At 36.5% G+C, this 20,788-nt stretch overlaps 2 protein-coding genes across 2 annotated transcripts in view; both read right to left on the bottom strand.

Moving 5' to 3' along the window:
* LOC134667309 (ubiquitin carboxyl-terminal hydrolase 4) overlaps nt 1-20,788 on the bottom strand; it is a 358,087-nt gene that overhangs the window by 272,043 nt on the left and 65,256 nt on the right. The gene's annotated exons all lie outside the window — the stretch shown is intronic.
* Nucleotides 5,846-20,788, bottom strand: part of LOC134667311 (protein yellow) — a 46,156-nt gene continuing 31,213 nt past the window's right edge. Inside the window, exons 5-8 of the mRNA XM_063524657.1 lie at nt 10,321-10,507; nt 9,583-9,777; nt 6,929-7,061; nt 5,846-5,994 (exon numbers count right to left, since the gene is read on the bottom strand). Coding sequence (XP_063380727.1) covers nt 5,884-5,994; nt 6,929-7,061; nt 9,583-9,777; nt 10,321-10,507 — 626 coding nt within the window. The 3' untranslated portion in view covers nt 5,846-5,883. The remainder of the gene's footprint in view (nt 5,995-6,928; nt 7,062-9,582; nt 9,778-10,320; nt 10,508-20,788) is intronic.

The following is a 20,788-nucleotide window of genomic DNA, read 5'->3' as shown; positions in this document are numbered from 1 at the left end:
TGTTCCAGTGACTGATTTATACTAGTCATTTGTCAAAATCGGCATGACGAAGGTAGTTTTTAAAGTCAACAAAGCTGACAACTATAAAAAACAGCCAAGTGCGTGTCGGATTGCGCTCCGCGAATACCGTACACACCATTTTTAGGGTTCCGTACCCAAAGGGTAAAACGGGACCCTATTACTAAGACTTCGCTGTCCGTCCGTCTGTCCGTCTGTCTGTCACCAGGCTGTATCTCACGAACCGTTATAGCTAGACAGTTGAAATTTTCACAGATGATGTATTTCTGTTGCCGCTATAACAACAAATACTAAAAACAGAATAAAATAAAGATTTAAGTGGGGCTCCCATACAGCAAACGTGATTTTTGACCAAAGTTAAGCAACGTCGGGCGTGGTCAGTACTTGGATGGGTGACCGTTTTCTTTTTGCATTTTTTTCCGTTTTTTTTTTTTGCTTTATGGTACGGAACCCTTCGTGCGCGAGTCCGACTCGCACTTGCCCGGTTTTTTTTAATTTATTTATAGTAATAGTATGTTGGTATTGCTTAACCAACCTACTCTGTGTTTCAGGGATACAAAGTAGGATATACAATTTCTAAAAGAAACAATTTGTATGATTTCAATCACTATTTTATTTACAAAAATGGTAATATTAAGCAGAAGCTGTAAGGAAATACATTATGATGCATCATATACCGTAACCCAGGGTTTAAAACATGTCATATTACCGATTAATTTTAGTGGACCATACCAAAAATTAATTCGAATAGATTCTATTCGATTTCCTTAATAGCTGGAGTAGCTAAGAAAAAAATCAGGCTTAAGACAATTTTAAATATTGTTTTCATTTATTTATTTGAAAATAGACTTATTTTTTCTCAAAAGGCACCCCGCTTTTCGTAGGTAATAGATTGATTGTTAATATCAATCACATCGCAGCTTGCAAACAGTGCAGAGGGGTTACCGCGAAAACCGCAAATTGCGGGGATCTTTCTCTTTTACTCCAATGAAGGCGTAATTAGAGTGACAGAGAAAAATGCCCGCAATTTGCGAACTTCGATTTTCGCGGTTATGGCCCAGATATCGGTGGTAAAGTTATACTTACGATAAAGATGGGGTAAATTACCCGCTAACCTTTTCAGTGAATGTTTTTTTCAACGGAAGTTAGGTACCTTTAGTTTGCATTGAAAAAGCCAATTATTGGAGGGTAGGTTTATTTTATTTTATTAGTATAGTTTACCCTACCAGAAATTGGGAATGGATATTTACAACAATTAGATACATGGTTTAAAATATTTAAATAATAGTTAGGTACTATGAAAAGAAAAAGAAGTTTTTTTTTTATATAACTTTAAAATGTAAGTGAATGTTATTTAATAAAAAATAATTGATTTAATGTAAGTAAGTTGCACTACATTTATTCCAATTTAATAGATTATGAATGGCACAAAATTCTCTGCCCATCTTCACTGTCTGCACGTTTTATTGCCTATACAAGGATTTGTATTTTTAAACAATATCGTATGAGTAGTTACTTCATTATTTCTTATTGACTAAAGTATGATGAAAGCGAAAACATATAAGATATAAATAAGATAGACTAGGCGCTACTGGTGGCTAAGGTTAACTTCCCCCGGCTACACACGTAACTATAAATCGTAGCGATTAATCTGTGCAGTCCGATTTGCGCAGTTTTATCTACCGTGTGTATGACAAATCGTTACGATAATCGACAACGATTTGTTATACACACGGTAGATAAAACTGCGCAAATCGGACTGCACAGATTAATCGCTACGATTTATAGTTACGTGTGTACCCGGCATTCGTTTACCTTGCACCATCACGTGATATCCTTCCAAAAGTTCCAAACCCTACAAGTTGAATTTATCACTAAACATTCAAGAAGTAAGTTCAAAAACTAAGGATATTATTACAAAACACATATTTAAACAATATATTATGAAAAATGTGAATGTCGATTATATAATAAGGTACCTAATAGAGTAAAAAATGACACTGGAAAACTTAGTTCTAAGACTTAAAGCGACATTCCATTTCCAACTGCAGCTGCTATACTGTTCATTTTACTATGGAAATTGACAATGACAGCGACGCGTTTCCATAGTAAAATGAACAGTATTGCAGCTGCAGTTGGAAATGGAATGTCACTCTTATCGACTATAAATAAAGTTAAATAACTAACTAACTAGTAACCGTAGGTAACTAGTTTGAAATGGTGATGAGGCATGAGTTTTAAATTAGGGCTCGCGGTCGTGTCCGGGTTTCGTGTACACGTGTTCGGTACCCGTTTCCGAACTACACGTACACGGTTTTCTGACCCGTTCTGCACGTGTAGTCGGGTACACGTGTAATTAAGATCCGTGTATCCGGGTACCCGTGTACCCGTGTACACGTCGAAACGGACCTTAAATACACGCGGGCCTAACCTGTCCTTGGCGTGTAGCGGAGATTGAAGTAATGTATAAAGTTTTAAATAAAACAAAGGTTCAGGTTCAGGAGCTCCGATTGTTTAGCAGTTTTATTTCATCGGATGTTCAATGTGATTGATATGTGTTGTACCAATTTAATTGATTTTCACCTCAGCAGCTCGAACAAGGGTACTATGCTACTTAATAAAACCGGGCAAGTGCGAGTCGGACTCGCGCACGAAGGGTTCCGTACCATAATGCAAAAAAAAGGCAAAAAAAACGGTCACCCATCCAAGTACTGACTTCGCCCGACGTTGCTTAACTTCGGTCAAAACTCACGTTTGTTGTATGGGAGCCCCACTTAAATCTCTATTTTACTCTGTGTTTAGTATTTGTTATAGCGGCAACAGAAATACATCATCTGGGAAAATTTCAACTGTCTAGCTATCACGGTTCGTGAGATACAGCCTGGTGACAGACGGACGGACGGACGGACGGACGGACAGCAGAGTCTTAATAATAGAGTCCCGTTTTATCCTTTGGGTATGGAACCCTAAAAACAGCGAGCAAAATTCGATTTTGCTAAAGGAAAATATAACATATTCCGTTCGTTGTAGTTTCAGTAAGCATAACTATCTACTTTTTTTATTAGATAATCATTTAAGTTTACTTTAATTATTAAAAAACTACATCAATGAAGAAAATTAAATACATATCAATGAGGTCAACGGTTACTAAGATATGTTAATTTTAATCTTATGATTATTAAAACAAAGTGCACTTACCTACCTATTATTGACATCACCAATCAATCCAGTAAAACTGCAAAGTAGGTAATGAATCTTCCTAACCTCCCACATATTCAATCGTATGTCTTCATAGCACGAATCTCCGCTACACGAGTGTGAAGGGTCGAACCGGCGGGTAAATAAGATCCGTTATTTCGTGTATCCGTGTACCCGTGTACCCGTGTACACGGGTACCCGTGTAAACGTTTCCGAATCCGGGCGGGTTCGTGTAGTTCAGGTTCTTAAGCCCGGCGGGCTTAAGAACACGGGTACCCGTGTCAGCGTGTAACACGTGTATCGGGAGCTCTATTTTAAATTCGATGTTGTAGGTATCATTATATAAGGTAACACTTATAACTGTGAGTCTGTGACAATAAATACTGATTTTCATTAATCATTCATCGAACCTATTTAAATTTAAGATGATCACTTTTCGTTTTCGATATGATTCGATATAAATACATTGTATGTATATTTAACATAATATAATTAACATTTTACTGTCAATCGCGACACTGTGATGTAAGCTGCCATACAAAAACATACTTAAGTAAAAAAAATGCCATATTTTACATATGTCTCACAATATTCTGAAACAAATCAAATCAGGATTAAGTCTAATCAGATATTATCAAACGAATGAATTCCTTAATAGACCATTGAAATCGTTCCAAATAAGTAGCCCTCATTGACGTATAATATCTAAGGACGGGCTAATGGGGCACTAAAAATGGTACTAGTTCAGCAGTGTTACTCACGAATTATAGCCAATCGTGCAGTCTAACGCAACTAGTTGTAACCAGTAGCGCGCGTAATGCGAACTCGTCAACCAATCGCGCGCGTGATGCGAAGTCATCAACCAATCGCGTTGTAGCGGTTTCACACCGCCTTACTGGCTCCTATCATGCCTCATTATTATTGCCCGTAAAGCCAGTCCCTAGATATCTATGTCAATGGTAGCCCTTATTTGCTTATTTGTTGGGCTAGTATTTATGTCGAATAAACTGGCCCATTTATTTGTTACGTTCCTGCTTGCATTAAATAAGGGTCGGCTGTTTCCAATGACCTTGAAAGTCATTGTGAAATGCTTGTAAAATCATGATTTTATTTGAAACTTTTTTTTAATTTTGAGTATTTTCGATTAGCACTCACTCACAAATCCAAAAAAGATCCAATGTTCGAGGGGCTTTCACATAGAGAATTTTGTTACTATTAAGAGGAAAGAAGACGACCAGTTCTCAATAAAAACGTAGTCCCCATTTTCCTCTATATTTACATACAAATATTAGGTACTTAAAAAAAATTATGTTTACTAACTTTACTTTGTACCTATTTATGAACGTGTGTATCAAACGAAAGGGTTTGATTTTCTTTTTCGATTTTTTAAGAGAAGCAGAACACAACATTTCGTACAGTTTTTAAGAGCTCGTAACCGTTTTTATAATTAAAAAAAACCGAAAAAAACAAGCAAAGGCCATAGAGTTAAATATACATTTTAAAATATTTTCTATAATAATATACCCATGCAGCGAGGAAAATGGGACTTCGTAATTTGTTTGGGAGAATCGGTTGTCCATATTTAAAAATCGTATTGTCCATATTTAAAAAAACAGGCGGGCCGTATATAATCCAAGGTGAAATGTTCCAGTCCAGTCAAAATATTTCAATGGCCTGCTACCTATGTCAAAAAGCCTCTGTGGGAAAAAATTAACTACGTACTGGTGGTATTGCTTATCTTTGACCAATAAAGTAATCATGGTATGGAATGGAACCGTTTCTTTTTTTTAATAATATGACAAGTGGACAAATTAATATCAGTAATATTCTTAAATTCCTCCACCTGTCATACACATACATACAATTCAATTGGCTACTTTCCTACTAGTCAAATCAGCTTCTTTTTTAGAACTGTCAAAACTATTTGCTAATATGGAATTCATATGAAAACTAGTGTAGTGACGTCACAGTCAACGTACCTACTTTTTATACTTCCATTTGATTTAATAAATATAAATTATGTTTAAAAATAACTGCTATCTATGTTTTTCTAAAAGTTATCTGGTGCTTTATTTCGTGCACGGTGTGAAATAATTTATTTTAAGTATAGGAAAGTACCCAATTTTCACTCTTGTACTAAGCCCTAAAAAGGTTATGTCATTCATCGCTATGTTATCTAAAATACTTTGGGTTGAGCTCTTTCTCAATATTTTCATTTGTTTTGACTTTTGACGGCCAATTTTTCGCGATGAAATTATAACGCTTCCTTATTTAGGTATCTGCAATAGGACGTCGTCGGCCTAAGTCGCAAACCTCGTAACTCCTCCGGGGAAGTTACGAGGTTTGCGACTTTAAGTATTGTTGTCCAAGGTATCAATTACTAATTTCCTTAAAATGGAGTTACGAGGTTTGCGACTTAGGCCGACGGTACATTAATTAAATTAAACGTAAATTTGTTAATTTCGGTGTAGATTTGTTGTTTTCTTTCCGCCTATAAATATCATACAGCAAAGTATATCATGATACCGCTGTTGTAGTTAAACATTCATCCCTTGCTATGTAGGTATATGGGCTCGAAATGTACCACTAGGTACTTTATGTTGCCAATGACTATCCTGCTGTGTGCAGTAACGAAATAATTTAGTACATATTTAGTTGGGATCGTTATTAGTGCAGCGTAACGTTCGAGTTTCTGTGACGCCGAGCGGAGCGGCGCAGGACGTGCGGCTGCAATGAAGGGTAAACCCCTTCCACGATGCGAACGATACGTATGTGTATCTGAAAGAGAAGGAATGCAGATAAAACTGGGAATCTCCTGTGCCGGGCATTTACCTATAAATTAAGTAGTCGTAAGGCAAAAATAAAGTTAATTAGATAACAGTGATTCGCGACAGCGTCGAGCTTTGTGTTGCATACTAACTACTATACTTATATATTTCAATTACGAAACCTTTCTCACGAAAACTTTGAGTTGCATCAGGTAACTTATTCAATCTACTGAACCATTTCTTAAAATGTTAGTTTTAGTTAGTACCTATGTGATGTGGTTATAGAATGATTATTCTAAAATAACATATTTGTCTCATTGATAAAGATAATTTTAGCTCATTTGTTAATGACAGTTACGCCTTGACATGTTATTATAACTTTGACCAGTGACCTACAGCAAATAAATTAGTTCAGTTTAATATGCGTAATATCAATATATGATAATATGCTAATATCTATTTTACACAATTCGACCTAAACCCACAGTAAACTAAATTTATTTAGTTAGCTTTAGCTAATGATGTTAAGTTCAAGTTACTGTAATTATTAATGTGATAAGTCAGTTTCTACATTGATTCTCGTAACTGACGTTGATGAACGAAAATAAAATTTAAGTGCTACCCCACTCTAGCGTCTTTCAAGCGTCGGCGTCTAACCAACTCTATAGCTGCTGCTTGACGCAACGTTGGCGATACTGCGCAGCGACGCCTTTATCCATAGCGCTGACTAGATGCTGACGCTCGAAAGATGCCAGTGTGGAGTGGCCCTTAAGCGTTCATTAGATCTATAAGGTTGCCGGGCCGACCGCTAGAGCCGATGGTTTCCCGATGGCCGGGTTGAGTTTTCCGTTTTACATATCAGAACATTGTTAAGAGGAAAGGAGAAGACCGCTTCTCTTTACAAACTTAGATAATAGAATAATAGAGAATATAGCGGATGGTACCTCGTGTTTGTTGACTTGTCTCTTGAAGTACTTGTGGAAGCGCGTGGAGAGGGCCCACACGGCGCCGTTGTCGCGCTCAGCCCATCGCACTTCCGCGCAGAATTGCAGCTTCTCCGGGTCTTGAGCGAGCACTCTATAATATTATTTACTTATTAATTAAATAATCTAACAATAACCTTTAAAACTAGAAACCACTGTAAGTCTTAATGTAAGGCACTGGTCCCACCGCGAGCTAGTAAGCTATGAGTTATCGGCTATAGACACGAACAAAAGATAAGCACTCCCGTGTAAATAAAAGAGACACGGCAATATTTATAGCTCACCGCTGGGCGAGTAACTATAAATATCGCCGTGTCTCTTTTATTTACACGGGAGTGCTTATCTTTTTAACCGACTTCCAAATCTCAAAGAAGGAGGTTATCAATTCGGTTGTATGTTTTTTTTTATTTTTTTTTTTATTTTTTTTTATGTTTGTTACTCCATATCTCCGTCATTACTAGATCGATTTTGAAAATTCTTTTTTTGATTGAATGTATATGCATACAGATTGGTCCCGTTTTTGTCAAAACCCAGTTCTGATGATGGGATCCATGAGGAATCGAGGGAACTCCTCAAATCTTAAAGGCATACATATAGTGATTTTTGGGTTTTTACCAACAAATCAAGCATATACACCCAAAAAAGTGACAATTGATGAAGTGGAACTGCTGATGATGATCAGAACGGAACTCTTTAATGACGCATAGTTCACGGTTGGCGATTTGTCCTCGTCGTTATGTTTGTTAAGCAAGTTAAGTTTTTAAGCCACATTTTTGTCAAGCTCGAGTTCTGATGATGGGATCCATGAGGAATCAAGGGAACTCCTCAAATCTTAAAGGCATGCGTATAGAGATTTTTGTATTTACATCAGAAAATCAAGCATTTTCATTAAAAACTGTTGCATTTGATGAAGTGGAACTGCTGATGATGATCAGAACAGAACTCTTCAACGACGCATAGTTCACGGTTAGCGATTTGTCCTCGTCGTTATGTTTGTTAAGCAAGTTAAGTTTTTAAGCCACATTTTTGTCAAGCTCGAGTTCTGATGATGGGATCCATGAGGAATCAAGGGAACTCCTCAAATCTTAAAGGCATGCGTATAGAGATTTTTGTATTTACATCAGAAAATCAAGCATTTTCATTAAAAACTGTTGCATTTGATGAAGTGGAACTGCTGATGATGATCAGAACAGAACTCTTAAACGACGCATAGTTCACGTTTGGCGATTTTTCCTTTTCGTTATGTTCGTTAAGCAAGTTAAGTTTTTAAGCCACATTTTTGTCAAGCTCGAGTTCTGATGATGGGATCCATAAGGAATCGAGGGAACTCCTCAAATATTAAAGGCATACGTATAGATTTTTTTGTATTTTCATCATAAAATCAAGCATTTACATTAAAAACTGTCGCATTTGATGAAGTGGAACTGCTGATGATGACCAGAACAGAACTCTTCAATGACGCATGGTACACGTTTGGTGATAACGAATTTCGATTTTGACTTGGACTGGGACCCGGACTCGGACTCATACCCGGATCCGGTTCGGACCCGGATCCGGTTCGGACCCGGACCTGGACTCGGATCCGGATTCGGACCCGGACTCGGAATCAGACTCGGACCCGGACTCGGATCCGGACTCGGACCCGGTCTCGGACCCGGACACGGACCCGGACATGCGTTAGAGGGATATTGCTATCTCATTTTACCGCATGGCTGCGTCCCTTGGAGTGGGCGGCGTTGGCCCATCCTGTAGAGGAGCCATTATACAGAAGCGAAATGCTAGTAGAAAAGTGGGTGGTTTTACCTCCTTTTCTACATAGTGTACCATCTATAATAATCTTTCATCGGCCCCCATGGAAGTCGGTTTTTTTTTCTTAAAAATTATGTTCGTGTCTATAGCCGATAACTCATAGCTTACTAGGTCGCGGTGGGACCAGTGCCTAATATACTTGGAACTAACGCTATATAAGATAAAGATTGGAATTAATTACGTTCATTGATTGACTTTACAGCAAGTACAATATCTTCAATATAATTATTCAAGCAAGTCTGATCATGAAATAGTACTAAAATCTTAATAATGGTAATAAAACCGGTTGACCACATTCGTGCATTCTAATGACTTAAGTACAGGGCTCACAGTATGAAGGCAATACCTATAAATTCTCGGTTAGTGTTCTACTTGAGATATTGGCTTCAATGTTAATTACCTAATTGTGTTAAGGTAAGGTACTTAGAACCATATTTGCAAGTAACCCACATGGGCCACATGAGTCTCTCGTTCTCAAAATACTTAATTATTCTCATTTTATCTAGCTTCAAGTTGGTGTACTAATAATTCGGCAAGGTGTGAGAATTCGGGTATCACGGAAAATTCTGTTTCTGTTATTTGACATTTTCGAAATATAGGTATATATCTATGTAGTGTTTTTGAAACAAGGGATACCAATAGAAATCCTATAGAAATATCGGCACTGCTTTGACAAAATCTCGTATCTCACTAGGTACTACTCAAATTTAAAGGGAGTAACTCTGTATACATCCCATAGGCAGATTGACAGAACAAGATACGAGTTTTCTTGAAAGTAGTGTCGATAAGTATGTATCTGTACTAACCTATGCGAGTTGCTGATGGGATTCCAAGCAGCGATGGCCGTCTCGACGATGGGGCTGAATATGATCGTGTCGTCGCGAGGGTCGACGGCGATGCCGAGCCCTTGCGAGGACTTGCGGCCGACGAGGTTCACGGGCAGGTCGGTGCCCTCGGCGGGGGGGCCTGCCGCCAGAACTGCGGTCGACACGCTGAATAGTCTGGAACGTAATAGTTCAAAATTTGATATTGGCAAATATAATCACACAATTCTCTTTGGTCTAATAGTTTAACTGGTATAAGAGTAAGTTGTTTCTATGCGATTATTGCTATTTTTAAACGTGCATGAACTTCTATAGTTTGTGCGTGTGTTTTGTTTGTTATTTTGTACCTACTTGCTGTTTGTGTTGTTTTGTAGGATAGACTGGCAGTGTTAGGTAGTTTCCATTTATCCTAATCCGTGATGCTCATAGTGAACTGTGATGCTATTTGCCATAGATAGGATACTTTACGAGATTAAAACCAGATTGACGACAGCCAATGGCTGGTAAGAGTATGTAAAGATAATAGTAATATGCTCGCCGTTAAACATCGTGCCCTTGAATGTGACGTCGTTGAAGTCAAAATCGACGTCTTGTTCAGGGGCCTTACCATGATCTTGTGTAGGACCTAAACTGAATCGCAATAAGGACATCATGGTAAGGTCAGGGTACATGAAGGCAAGTGTCACTACGTCTTAGCCCAGAGCAAAAATGCATATTCACCTGTCAGTGGCCAACGGCTGATAATAGAGCAGGCCCTGAGCCGGCGAGTGCGCCAGGCCGACAATCCCGTCCATCAACGTAAACCGCTCCCCGTTGATGTCGTACTCCCCCATGTCAGGGTCGGGGTACATGGAGGCGTGGGTCACGCGCCATGCGTTGTCTCGGTGTCCGTCGTACACGATAATACCTAGAAATAGGAATAATAAATATGACAGTCTGGCACAAAATTGAAATTAGGTATTATCGCGTTAGGCGTTGGATAGGTACAGTCACCTGCAATAATATGTTACACGACGAAGGCCGCAAAAATATCTGACACGATCTTATTTGTTGAGCCATAAGAGCGTGTCACATTTTTTTGCGGCCTTCGAAGAGTAACATATTATTGCAGGTGACTGTACTTATTACTACATAAGCTGAATAAATCTCACTTTACTAATCCTCATTTGGGTAGGTATTCCTAGTCCTTATGCATACATACATACAGCATAATGAATTTGGATTCTTTAATATTAAAAGATACCTAACATTTTTACTTTACTTCGCTAACTTTGAAACGAATACCCAGCACCAAATAGGTAAATTAGATTTCACCTTACGGGACAATGTCGTTTATTGTGAGTGAGCGCAATTATACCGGTGCAGTTAAATGACAACAGTTCCTATCTGCTTCACACCTGATTTTTTTAATGGCACACTATCAGTGCTTTTAAACTGTATATGCCGGTAGAAGCGAGGCTATACAAAGCAAGAAAAGCACCTCAGGAGGTACCTACTCGTATAGGTACGCCAGTCACGTAGGCAAGTAACGAGTAGATACCTAATACAAAGCACGTTTACCCTTGGGCGAGACATTCATTCATATCTACCATGGAACGAAGTTAATATTGATTCAGCTCTCTAAACCTTTCAACACTTGCCCCATTTATTAATTTCGGTGATCTAAACAGTTTGTTTTTTCCAGAATTTCAATACGATACCGTGACGAATTTCCCGCACAGCATTTCTTGAAAACACGTATTAATTTTATTTGCCGTTAGCAAATTAAGGTACCTATGCAAATTGGCAAATTTCACATGAAACCACTGACGAATGTACACAAATGAATGAACGGTGAATGTATGTGTATATGTTTTTTATTGAACTTGAATTCATGATCAATAAAAAACACAACGGAATTTGCGCAGTTGACTCATGACATATATTATGTGTCTATATAATGGTGCATATTGACAGATATATCATTGATTTACTTATAGACCAGCGGTGGAACAAAAATGGGTTTTGATAACATTAAAGTTTTTTCTTTTTTGATATGTTATTGTAAGCATGTTAAATAACATTCATGTAAAAAGTTAGAAAATTTTAGGTGGAGCGTTCGGCCATATTTAAATTTTTAATTTTTGCTAAATAACTATGTAAATATAAAATTAAAGTTACAAAAAACTTTAACATATTCAATAACACTTTAATTTATTCACACTATTCGGTTTTTAGAAATCTGGAACAGCTGCTTTCTGGTGAACGTAAAAACAGGAATTATTATGAAAATACAGAATTAGAGTAGCTGATATTGCAAAATTACGATATTATCTATCAACTTAGTATACATGTAAAAAGTTAGAAATGTAGACAATGTGCTTGTCTAGATATTGATTTCTCGTTAAGCAGTATAGCCAATATTGAATTAAAGTTTGTAGAGTTAATATTACACGGTCATAATAAAGATCTTACTTCTCACACAAAAGATTAGAAATATAAAATCACGGCGACACTAAATACTGATACGTAAGTATGCATTCCGAGCTTATATTAAGTAACATTTCAAACGCGCGGCGTTTGCGCGCGCCGCGCTGTGCGCCGTGGCAGGAGGCAGCGATCGACGGTCGCGGGCTAGCGGTTAGCGCGGTGCCCTTAAAAATACGCAAAGCGTTTATAAAATTATTATCAATGGTAAATAGTTATTTTACACAGTACACTAATGGAAACTTACCTTCCCTTATTTATTTCTATATGTACTAGGGATTGCCCGCGGTTTCGTTTACGTAGAATTCGTTATCGTGTTAAGTACAGAAATAATAGATACATTTGAAAATTATTTTAGGTGCATTGTCATACAGATAACTACCCTTGTTAAAGTATTCTTCAAATTCAATACACAGGTGTCATTTCAATATAATTTTGCGTAATTTGGCGCTTTTAGGTTATAAATGACTAGCGACATATATTTTTTAAGAGCGATCATCTCCGATAATATTTACTTTATCATAAAATCAATTTAAAACTGACGTTATTCAATATTTATCATTTTAAAGTCAATATTATCAACCAACTGATCCAATTTACCTACGGTAACAACTCAAAATTTGCATCAAATTAAATGCCACTTTTCTTATCCGTTACGAACAATCAAGAGGGCCTTTACGAGCTGATGTGGTGAAAATTTTATTTAACCTTCGTCCCTTGAAACCTTCACTACGCTCAAGGTTCAACTTTACGAACCACTAACTACGCTCGTGGTTCAATTTTAGAATGTTTGAATTTGTGAATGCCTCGAACAGCCAAACTGTGGAATGAACTGTCCGATACGACCTTCAAACCTTCAAAGACCCCCATCTTAAAGGTCGGCAACGCGCTTGCAACCCTTCTGGTGTTGCGGGTGTCCATGGGCGGCGGTAATCGCTAACCACCAGATGATCCGTCTGCTCGTTTGCCTCCTATTTAATAAAAAAAAATGTTTCGCTTGTTTGGGTATCAATATTAGCACGAGCGGTTAATCAACAACTTTTCCCCTTGTAAAACAAATAAATAACCTCTTGAGGTTCAATGTCCTAATACTAGTACAAATTACCTCCAATGAAATTTAAATCTTAATGAAATGGAATAGAGTTTCTTTTTTTTTGTTTCGTTCGATTTTAAAACAAAACAAATTCAACTCTATTTTCTAATACCGTTGATTCAAATTCGATTGCCAATTTTCCTTCTATGGTGGGCCGCTAGAGGATAAGGTAGATGAGGTGCAGGCATATAAGGCCCGGCGGGTAACAAGGCCCAGCATTCAAAAATAGCAGTTGCTCCCTATTATTCCCAATTATTCTGAATTTGTACTTGTTGCTAAGAAGGCCCACTGTCAGTGCAGGTAAAAAGGTCTAGTCCCGGGCCTTATTGAACGTATGAGATGAAATATTAGATTAAAATATTTTAAGATAATTTTCTTAATAATAAGGTCGATTTGAAGAAACTTCTATGAAATTATGACTTATAAATAACACTTGCACTGCGTGGGCTGTCAAAATTGCTGCAGACTTTTCTTGGTCTAACTCTAATAATTTTTCACTTGCTTTATTGACCTAAAGACGTTTTAAAGAATCAAAAAGTCTAATAACATTGAGGCACTTATACTTTTTAAAGGCAGTAACTAATTACAAGTGACTTTTTTTTGTTAATACATAGGTAGGTATTTACGATCATCATCATATATTTAAGAGTATGACTCTTGTCGGTGGAGCAAATTCCATGTTTGGCGGTCCTCCGCCTTCTCTTTGACAGCCCGATACGACACGACTTTGATCTTTTCCTTTATTTGATCCATGTACGCTCTCCTTGGTCTTCCCCTCTTCCTGTTTGCTTCAACTTTCCCTTCTATGATATTTTTGATAAATTCGTCGTGTCGTATCAGGTGCCCAAGCATCCTTCCTCTTCTATTGTCTATAGTTCTTAACAAACTCCTCCTCTCTCCTACTACATAGGCCACACTGAATGTTTTGCACTACTGGCCACTGAATTATGAATTATTATGAATTATGAATTAAATTGAATTGAATTGTATATTTAAAAAAAATACAGGCTTTTGATTATGGAATGTGACAAATGTTGGCGACAAATCGATCGTCTTTTGTTTTTAATGGCTTGTCAAAGTAAGTCAGTGCGTTGAACGTGGCTTTAACGCGAAAATATTTTTAGAGCTATGATTTTGTTATGATTTTAAAAGTTCGCTTACTCCGCAAGAGTGTAGTGCTTGCCTTCAAAATGCTTTTGGGATTGAAGCACCACATCTGAGCATCGTGAGGCGTTGGTATGGTGAATTTAGTAGAGACAGTATTATTCTAGATAATGATTTTCGTGAAGGTCGACCGTCCACGGCGATCATTCAAGGAAACGTGGCTACTGTGAGACGACTCATTGAAGAAAACCCACGAATCACCTATGACGAAATTTGAGGACAATTAGGGATAGGTATGAGACAAATACAAAAGATTTTACAAGAATATTTAAAAGTCGGGAAGCCTTGTTGTCTTTGGATTCCTCACGAATTAACTTCAGTCCAAAAACAGGTACTTTTTGACTGGTGCCGAGAAATGCTGCGTAAGTACAAGCAAGAAAGTTCAAATGCTGTATATAACATCGTTAGAGGAGATGAAATCTGGATTTACTGCTACGATCCGGAAAAAAGGCATTAGTCCAGTCAATGGGTCTTTCGAAGGTGACAGGAGGCCCATAGAAGTTCAACAAGCCAAAAGCGTTGCCAAACATTTTGATCGTCTGTTTTTTTTAAACGCGACTTTTTTGTACCGTACTTTTAAATAATAAAAGAACGTTAAATACTACACTAGTACACTACCATTTGTGTGCCCGCAGTCATTGAAAAAGACCGCGAGAGACGACCGAGAAGCCGCATCCTCCTGCGTCATAATAATGCGTCCACCGATACCGCAATAAAGGCAAAAACATTTTTTAATTACGAAAACGTGGAAAATGTCTCTTATACGGATTATAATCCAGACATTGCACCCTGTGACTTCTATCTATTTCCCAAAATTAAGGATTTAATTTGGGGTTTGACATTTAAGACCCCGGATAAGGCAGTTACTACGTTTCATCACCACGTCGAAAACATGCAGTCAAGTGATTGGGCCTCATGCTTCCAAAAATGGTCTGAGCGAGTGAATATGTGCATAGAATGTAAAGGGAAACATTTTGAGAAGCAATAAATGTATTATTATGGTTATAAATGATTTTATTCAAAAGTTACGCAAAACTTTCAGTGCGGCCCTCGTATGCGTAAAACCTCTTCGTTAGTTTTCTTTTCTTTTACGATAGAATTGCGAAAAATAGATATTTTGCAACGAGTGACGAATTTTAAAACACGGTCAAAGGGAGTGTTTTAACGTGCTTATTATAGCACCGGTCGTAATGTAGCACCAGATGTACTGTAAAAATTATGTTAAGAGATAATACTTACTGTTACGAATAAATATTTTTACTGTAAAAAAATATCCCACCAAACACATTTTCATGTAAATTTTGTTGCTAAGACGAAACCATAAGACTCGCACTGTCAAAAAGTTGTCAGATCTCTTGTCGAGCCAAGCTTCAAACTCTACAAGCCCTAACTTCACTAACTCTACACCTTAGTCAAAATATGTGGCTTGGCTGTTTCGCTACCGCCACATGGGCATAAGGTGAAAAATTTATTAAATTCATTATTTTTAGGGTTCCGTACCTCAAAAGGAAAAATACTGAACCCTTATAGGATCACTCGTGTGTCTGGCTGTCCGTCTGTCACAGCCTATTTGCTCCGCAACTACTGCACCAATAAGTTGAAATTTGGTATACACATGTAAGTCTCTAGCCCAAGGACATACACGTAAAGTAAATAATAGAAATTCAAATAAAGGGGTCACTTTTGAGATGAATGATAAATAGAAGAAAAAAAAACTATATCTTGTTATAATTAATATAAGAGAATTAGAATATGAATTAATATAAGAGAATTTTGTTAGAATTTTAATTAGTATAAGATAGATATGTATATTGTCATGTTATTTTCTCGAACTCCCCATCGGCATACAAACCTCCTCAAGGTTTTGCCCACGATGGGTCTTGTAATAATAATGTACTTTATTTAGCTTATTGTTCAATAAATTAAATATATATATATATATATATATATCAAACGAAGGGGCTCATTGTAAGAATCTCAGATATATTTTTTCATAATTTTAAAATAAATAGTTTAGAAGTTATTTAAGAAAATACGCAAAAAATGACCATTCCCCCCTCCCCCCTTATCTCCGAAACTACTGGGTCTAAAATTATGAAAAAAATACACATATTAGCTCTCTTCCTATAGATGACAGGAAAACCTATTAGAAATGTGCAGTCAAGCGTGAGTCGGACTTAAGTACCTAGTTTTCCGATACCTACGGGTTTTTTAAAGACTACTCACTTTTCTCTTAAAAAAATATATTGTTAAAAATTGTGTAATGTACAGAACCCTTGGAACGCCAGTGCGACTCGCATTTGGGCGGTTTTTGTATTATACTTACATACAATAGTTCTTGTAGAAACGAAACGGCCAAGCCACACACTTTTGGTGTAGAGCTAGTAAAGTTAGAGGGCTTGTAGAGTTAGAAGCTTGGCAAGAGATCTGATAACTTTTTGACAGTGCGAGCCTTATGGTTTCGTTTGGGCAACATTGTACATCAAAATGTTTTTGATGGGATTTCACTTCTTTTTGTAAGTTGTTTATGACAATCTTCCATCCCCTAATTTAAAGGGTTGGGGGTGATTTACTATTAAAAATCCTGAAATAAGTATCTGGGGGCATCTGTTACACAATGTACTTCTTACTGATTCCCCATATAACCCTTCACCCCGTAAGGGTAAACTTTGGGGTTGAAATCTGCCTTCACCCCGTAAGGGTAAACTTTGAGGTTGAAATCTATTCTATATCCTTCCCCATGACAATACCTATCTACATACCAAATTTCAACTAAATCGGTTCAGCGATTATTGATTTCCCATACAAAATTAAACCCCATCTTCATCCCCTTAGGGATAATTTTTTTTTTAATTTATTTGTTGTTTGTGTACTAAAACTATCTTACATACCAAATTTCAGCTTCTTAGAGGACTTCAGGAAGTACCCGGTATTGATGATCATCAAGTGAGTGAGTCAGTGACGAAATCGAAGTTTTTAGATATGAATAAAATCTAAAGTATAAGAGCTATGCAATTGATATGCTTAATAAGTCCGAGAACTTTGTTTATCTGGTATAATCCAACCCCAAGTTATGAGGGTTCCAAAAAACGACGAAGCGCTTCGAGAAAAGGTAGATAGTGCCCTTGCGCTTTTCTCGTCTTGACGGGGGCACTGCCGTGCCCCCAGATGTTAAAAGATGAGACTACTGTAACTAATAAAGATTTATGTTTAGTTACATATTATACCTACTATTTTCGCGTAAACTAGACAATTTTTATATCTTTAGTTATTAAGACCCAAAATAATTATTTTCACTTATTATAAATAAATCCTCCTGTTATGAAGTATCAAATATTGTTATTTGTATATGTATAAGTCTTAAGTTAAAAACAATAAAATCTGTTATTACCTACTGTCAAAATGATTATTTTTTGCGGGATTAAGTAATACACTGGTAGTGTCCAATAAGGCCCATAATAGGACTTTTATAAAAGGTATATTTTCCAAGAGTATCGTAATATTTTTATAACTATTTTGGTATAATGAAGAAACTTAAATAAATGAGAAACCTATTTGAGTGAGTTATTCATACTTCATATCCTGTTTATTAAAAAAAAACCATTTTAATTTAAGGTGGGCTGTATATAGGCATATACGGCCCACACGGAATATACAATAAGGTAAGTGAGGCCACTTACCTTATTGTATATTCAGGATGTATACCGTGTAATATTGATCAGTTGGTTTATAATATACATATTATGATATTGACGTTGAATAGGACAGGACATGACAATAGGAACCAGAAATAGGTATAGTTGGTCAAACCAATTTGTCAGTAAATAAAAACAAAAAACTATATTCATCCTTTTCTTTTGGGTGCTAGTACTAGTGTAAGTCAAAGATAGTATGATGATTCTCCCTGTCTATGTTTGAAATGAGACAGTCCTTTGACAAACTATGTATAGTAAAAAATAGTTGTGAATATCTTGTACATTTTTATTACAATATTAGTCAAGATAATGAAATATAGCTAGCTGGTCAAGCAAATCTTGTCACTAAAAAAAGGCGCGAAATTCAAATTTTCTATGGAACGATATCCCTTCGCACCTACATTTTTCAAATTTGCCGCCTCTTTCTACTGACATGATCTGATTGACCAGCTGTAGGTATTTTTACTTAATAAGATATTTTAATTTCACGTAATGTCCGCATCTAATTTATATATGTGCACGGTAAACAAACAAATGAATGATAAGAAAAGACAGACAGTGTTACTGAGCGGGAGGTGGGGCGAGGGGCGAGGTATAGGTAGGCTATGATAGGCTCTCGAGCGCCGCGCCGGCGACTGACGGACCAGCGCGGCGTATGTATGAATTTCGCGCCTTTTTAACTAGATTTTACTATTACAATGCAAGCTACACACAGAAATTTCTTACTTTCCATAATATGGCTGCGTATATTATTTTATAGTAATAGACTTATTTTTACAGACTCTAATTCAATATTAGATCTTATAGGACAAAAAACGTATATTAATTCTAAAGCATATATCTTATTCTTCTAGCTTGCCTATTAACTTATAAATTTAGATATGTTGTTGTGGATATTAAACTTTAATTCAATATCGACAAAATAATAAGCTAATTGTAGTTTGACAAAGAAGCACGTTAAAAAAATTTCTAATAATTTTACATTATAAAGCGTCATACATATTATAAACAATGGAACTTAAACATTGCACTTTAATTCAATATTAAAAAATCATTACTAAAAATATATAAATACCTAATTTATATCTAACGCTCGTTCTAACTTTTCATCATATATAGCATATATGCTTAAAAATATGTACTATATCAGATAAGTATCACTTTTTCAACTTTAGAATTATCAAAACTTTTAGTGCAAAAATCCGGTCCCACTATTGAGCTATTACTAAGATCTAGTAATACGTAGTAGGTAGCTTGTAGGTGTCGAGTTGTAACTTCATTAGCTAGCGCTAATGATGTATTTAATATGTCAGTATAATTGTAAAAACATACTCCACCAGACCTATCACAATATGAGGTTTACCAATTTAAATGTATACATATGTTACTGTAAAAGCCCGAAGTGCTTCAAAACCTTGTACCTACTTATGTAATTAATCGAATCGACTTACAAAAAATCTTTCATCTTCTCCTATAGGTACCTAATGTATTTATGTACCAATAATTGAAACAGCGGCAGCGGTGGATAAATCGAAGATAATATTATTAGTGAATCTTTGTTGCAATTAAGATCAACACCAGTGTCATGCAAATAAAATAATAAATCCTCGATCATTCTTATTTTGCTATCTACTTACGCCTGTCTCCATAATACCGATACGTTTTTCAATCGGTGTCGATAGAAATCAAAATGATTTGATCGCGAGCCGTGGCCTCGTGAACCTCTTATTGCTTCCCGAGTTACACAGTACTCGTATAAACAGACAGTACTAGTATTTTGTTGTCAAATAAACCAGTTTAAATGTATGGAAACAAACAATTTGTGACACGAACTAAATCATTGGCGTCTTACCGTTGTTTTTAGAGTTCCTTCCTTAAAAAAACACATACAATCAATGTGGGAAAGCCTTGTACATACTTTTGTGTCGAATGATGGTCCCTATATGATAGTTCTTCAAGTATGTGTATCTCTTGGTTGGGCTTGAAAAATTGAAAAATAAAATATTACTTAACTTTTTTTATTACTTAAATGTTACATTGCTAAATTTATTGCTTAACTTCCAATAATTGTGTAGTTCTAGTTACAAACATTTTACTAACCAGCTACCGACTCTATATAAAAATTAACTGTACTTAATAGGGACATTATAGGGACCATCATTCGACGCGAGAGGTATAGTCGCCATCAGATTTATCGGAGCGGCCAAGGCGCTCACGAATATCTGAACACGCCTCTGTTGTCAGGGCGCTAGAGTGCGTGTTCAGATATTTTTGAGCACTTCGGCCGCTCCGATATATCTGATAGCGACTGTACGTATAGTTTTCAAATGTGTAACAGAAACAGAACCCTAGCCCTACTTATAAATGTACCCCGCTACACCTTACCTTTATAGAAAGTCGACGTTCTGATTATCATACTCATACTGTGGCGAACAATTTCGTGACTACCGTAGATATAGCCGCACCAATGGACAAATTCGATCTATTTTAGTGATATCTTATGAGACAATAAGACTTAATAAGTGTCTAAACTGACACGTTGTTATCTGGATTAGTATTTACTTATTTACGAATTTCAAACATGTGGACTCGTAGGTAGGTAGGTAATTAACTAATTACTCTAAATTACTAGTTAAGGTTTTGTGGTATGCAACAAACGCATGCTGACTCCATACACATCATATCACACAGATCTCATCAGTGTCTGTTTTTTTAATTCCGAAAAAAAAAATTTTATCATCATCACGACTTTTTATGATTTATGTCAATT

Source organism: Cydia fagiglandana, chromosome 9, assembly GCF_963556715.1.
Source record: "Cydia fagiglandana chromosome 9, ilCydFagi1.1, whole genome shotgun sequence".
NCBI classification, from domain to species: Eukaryota; Metazoa; Arthropoda; class Insecta; order Lepidoptera; family Tortricidae; genus Cydia; species Cydia fagiglandana.
This window is presented reverse-complemented; position numbering and strand designations above follow the sequence as displayed.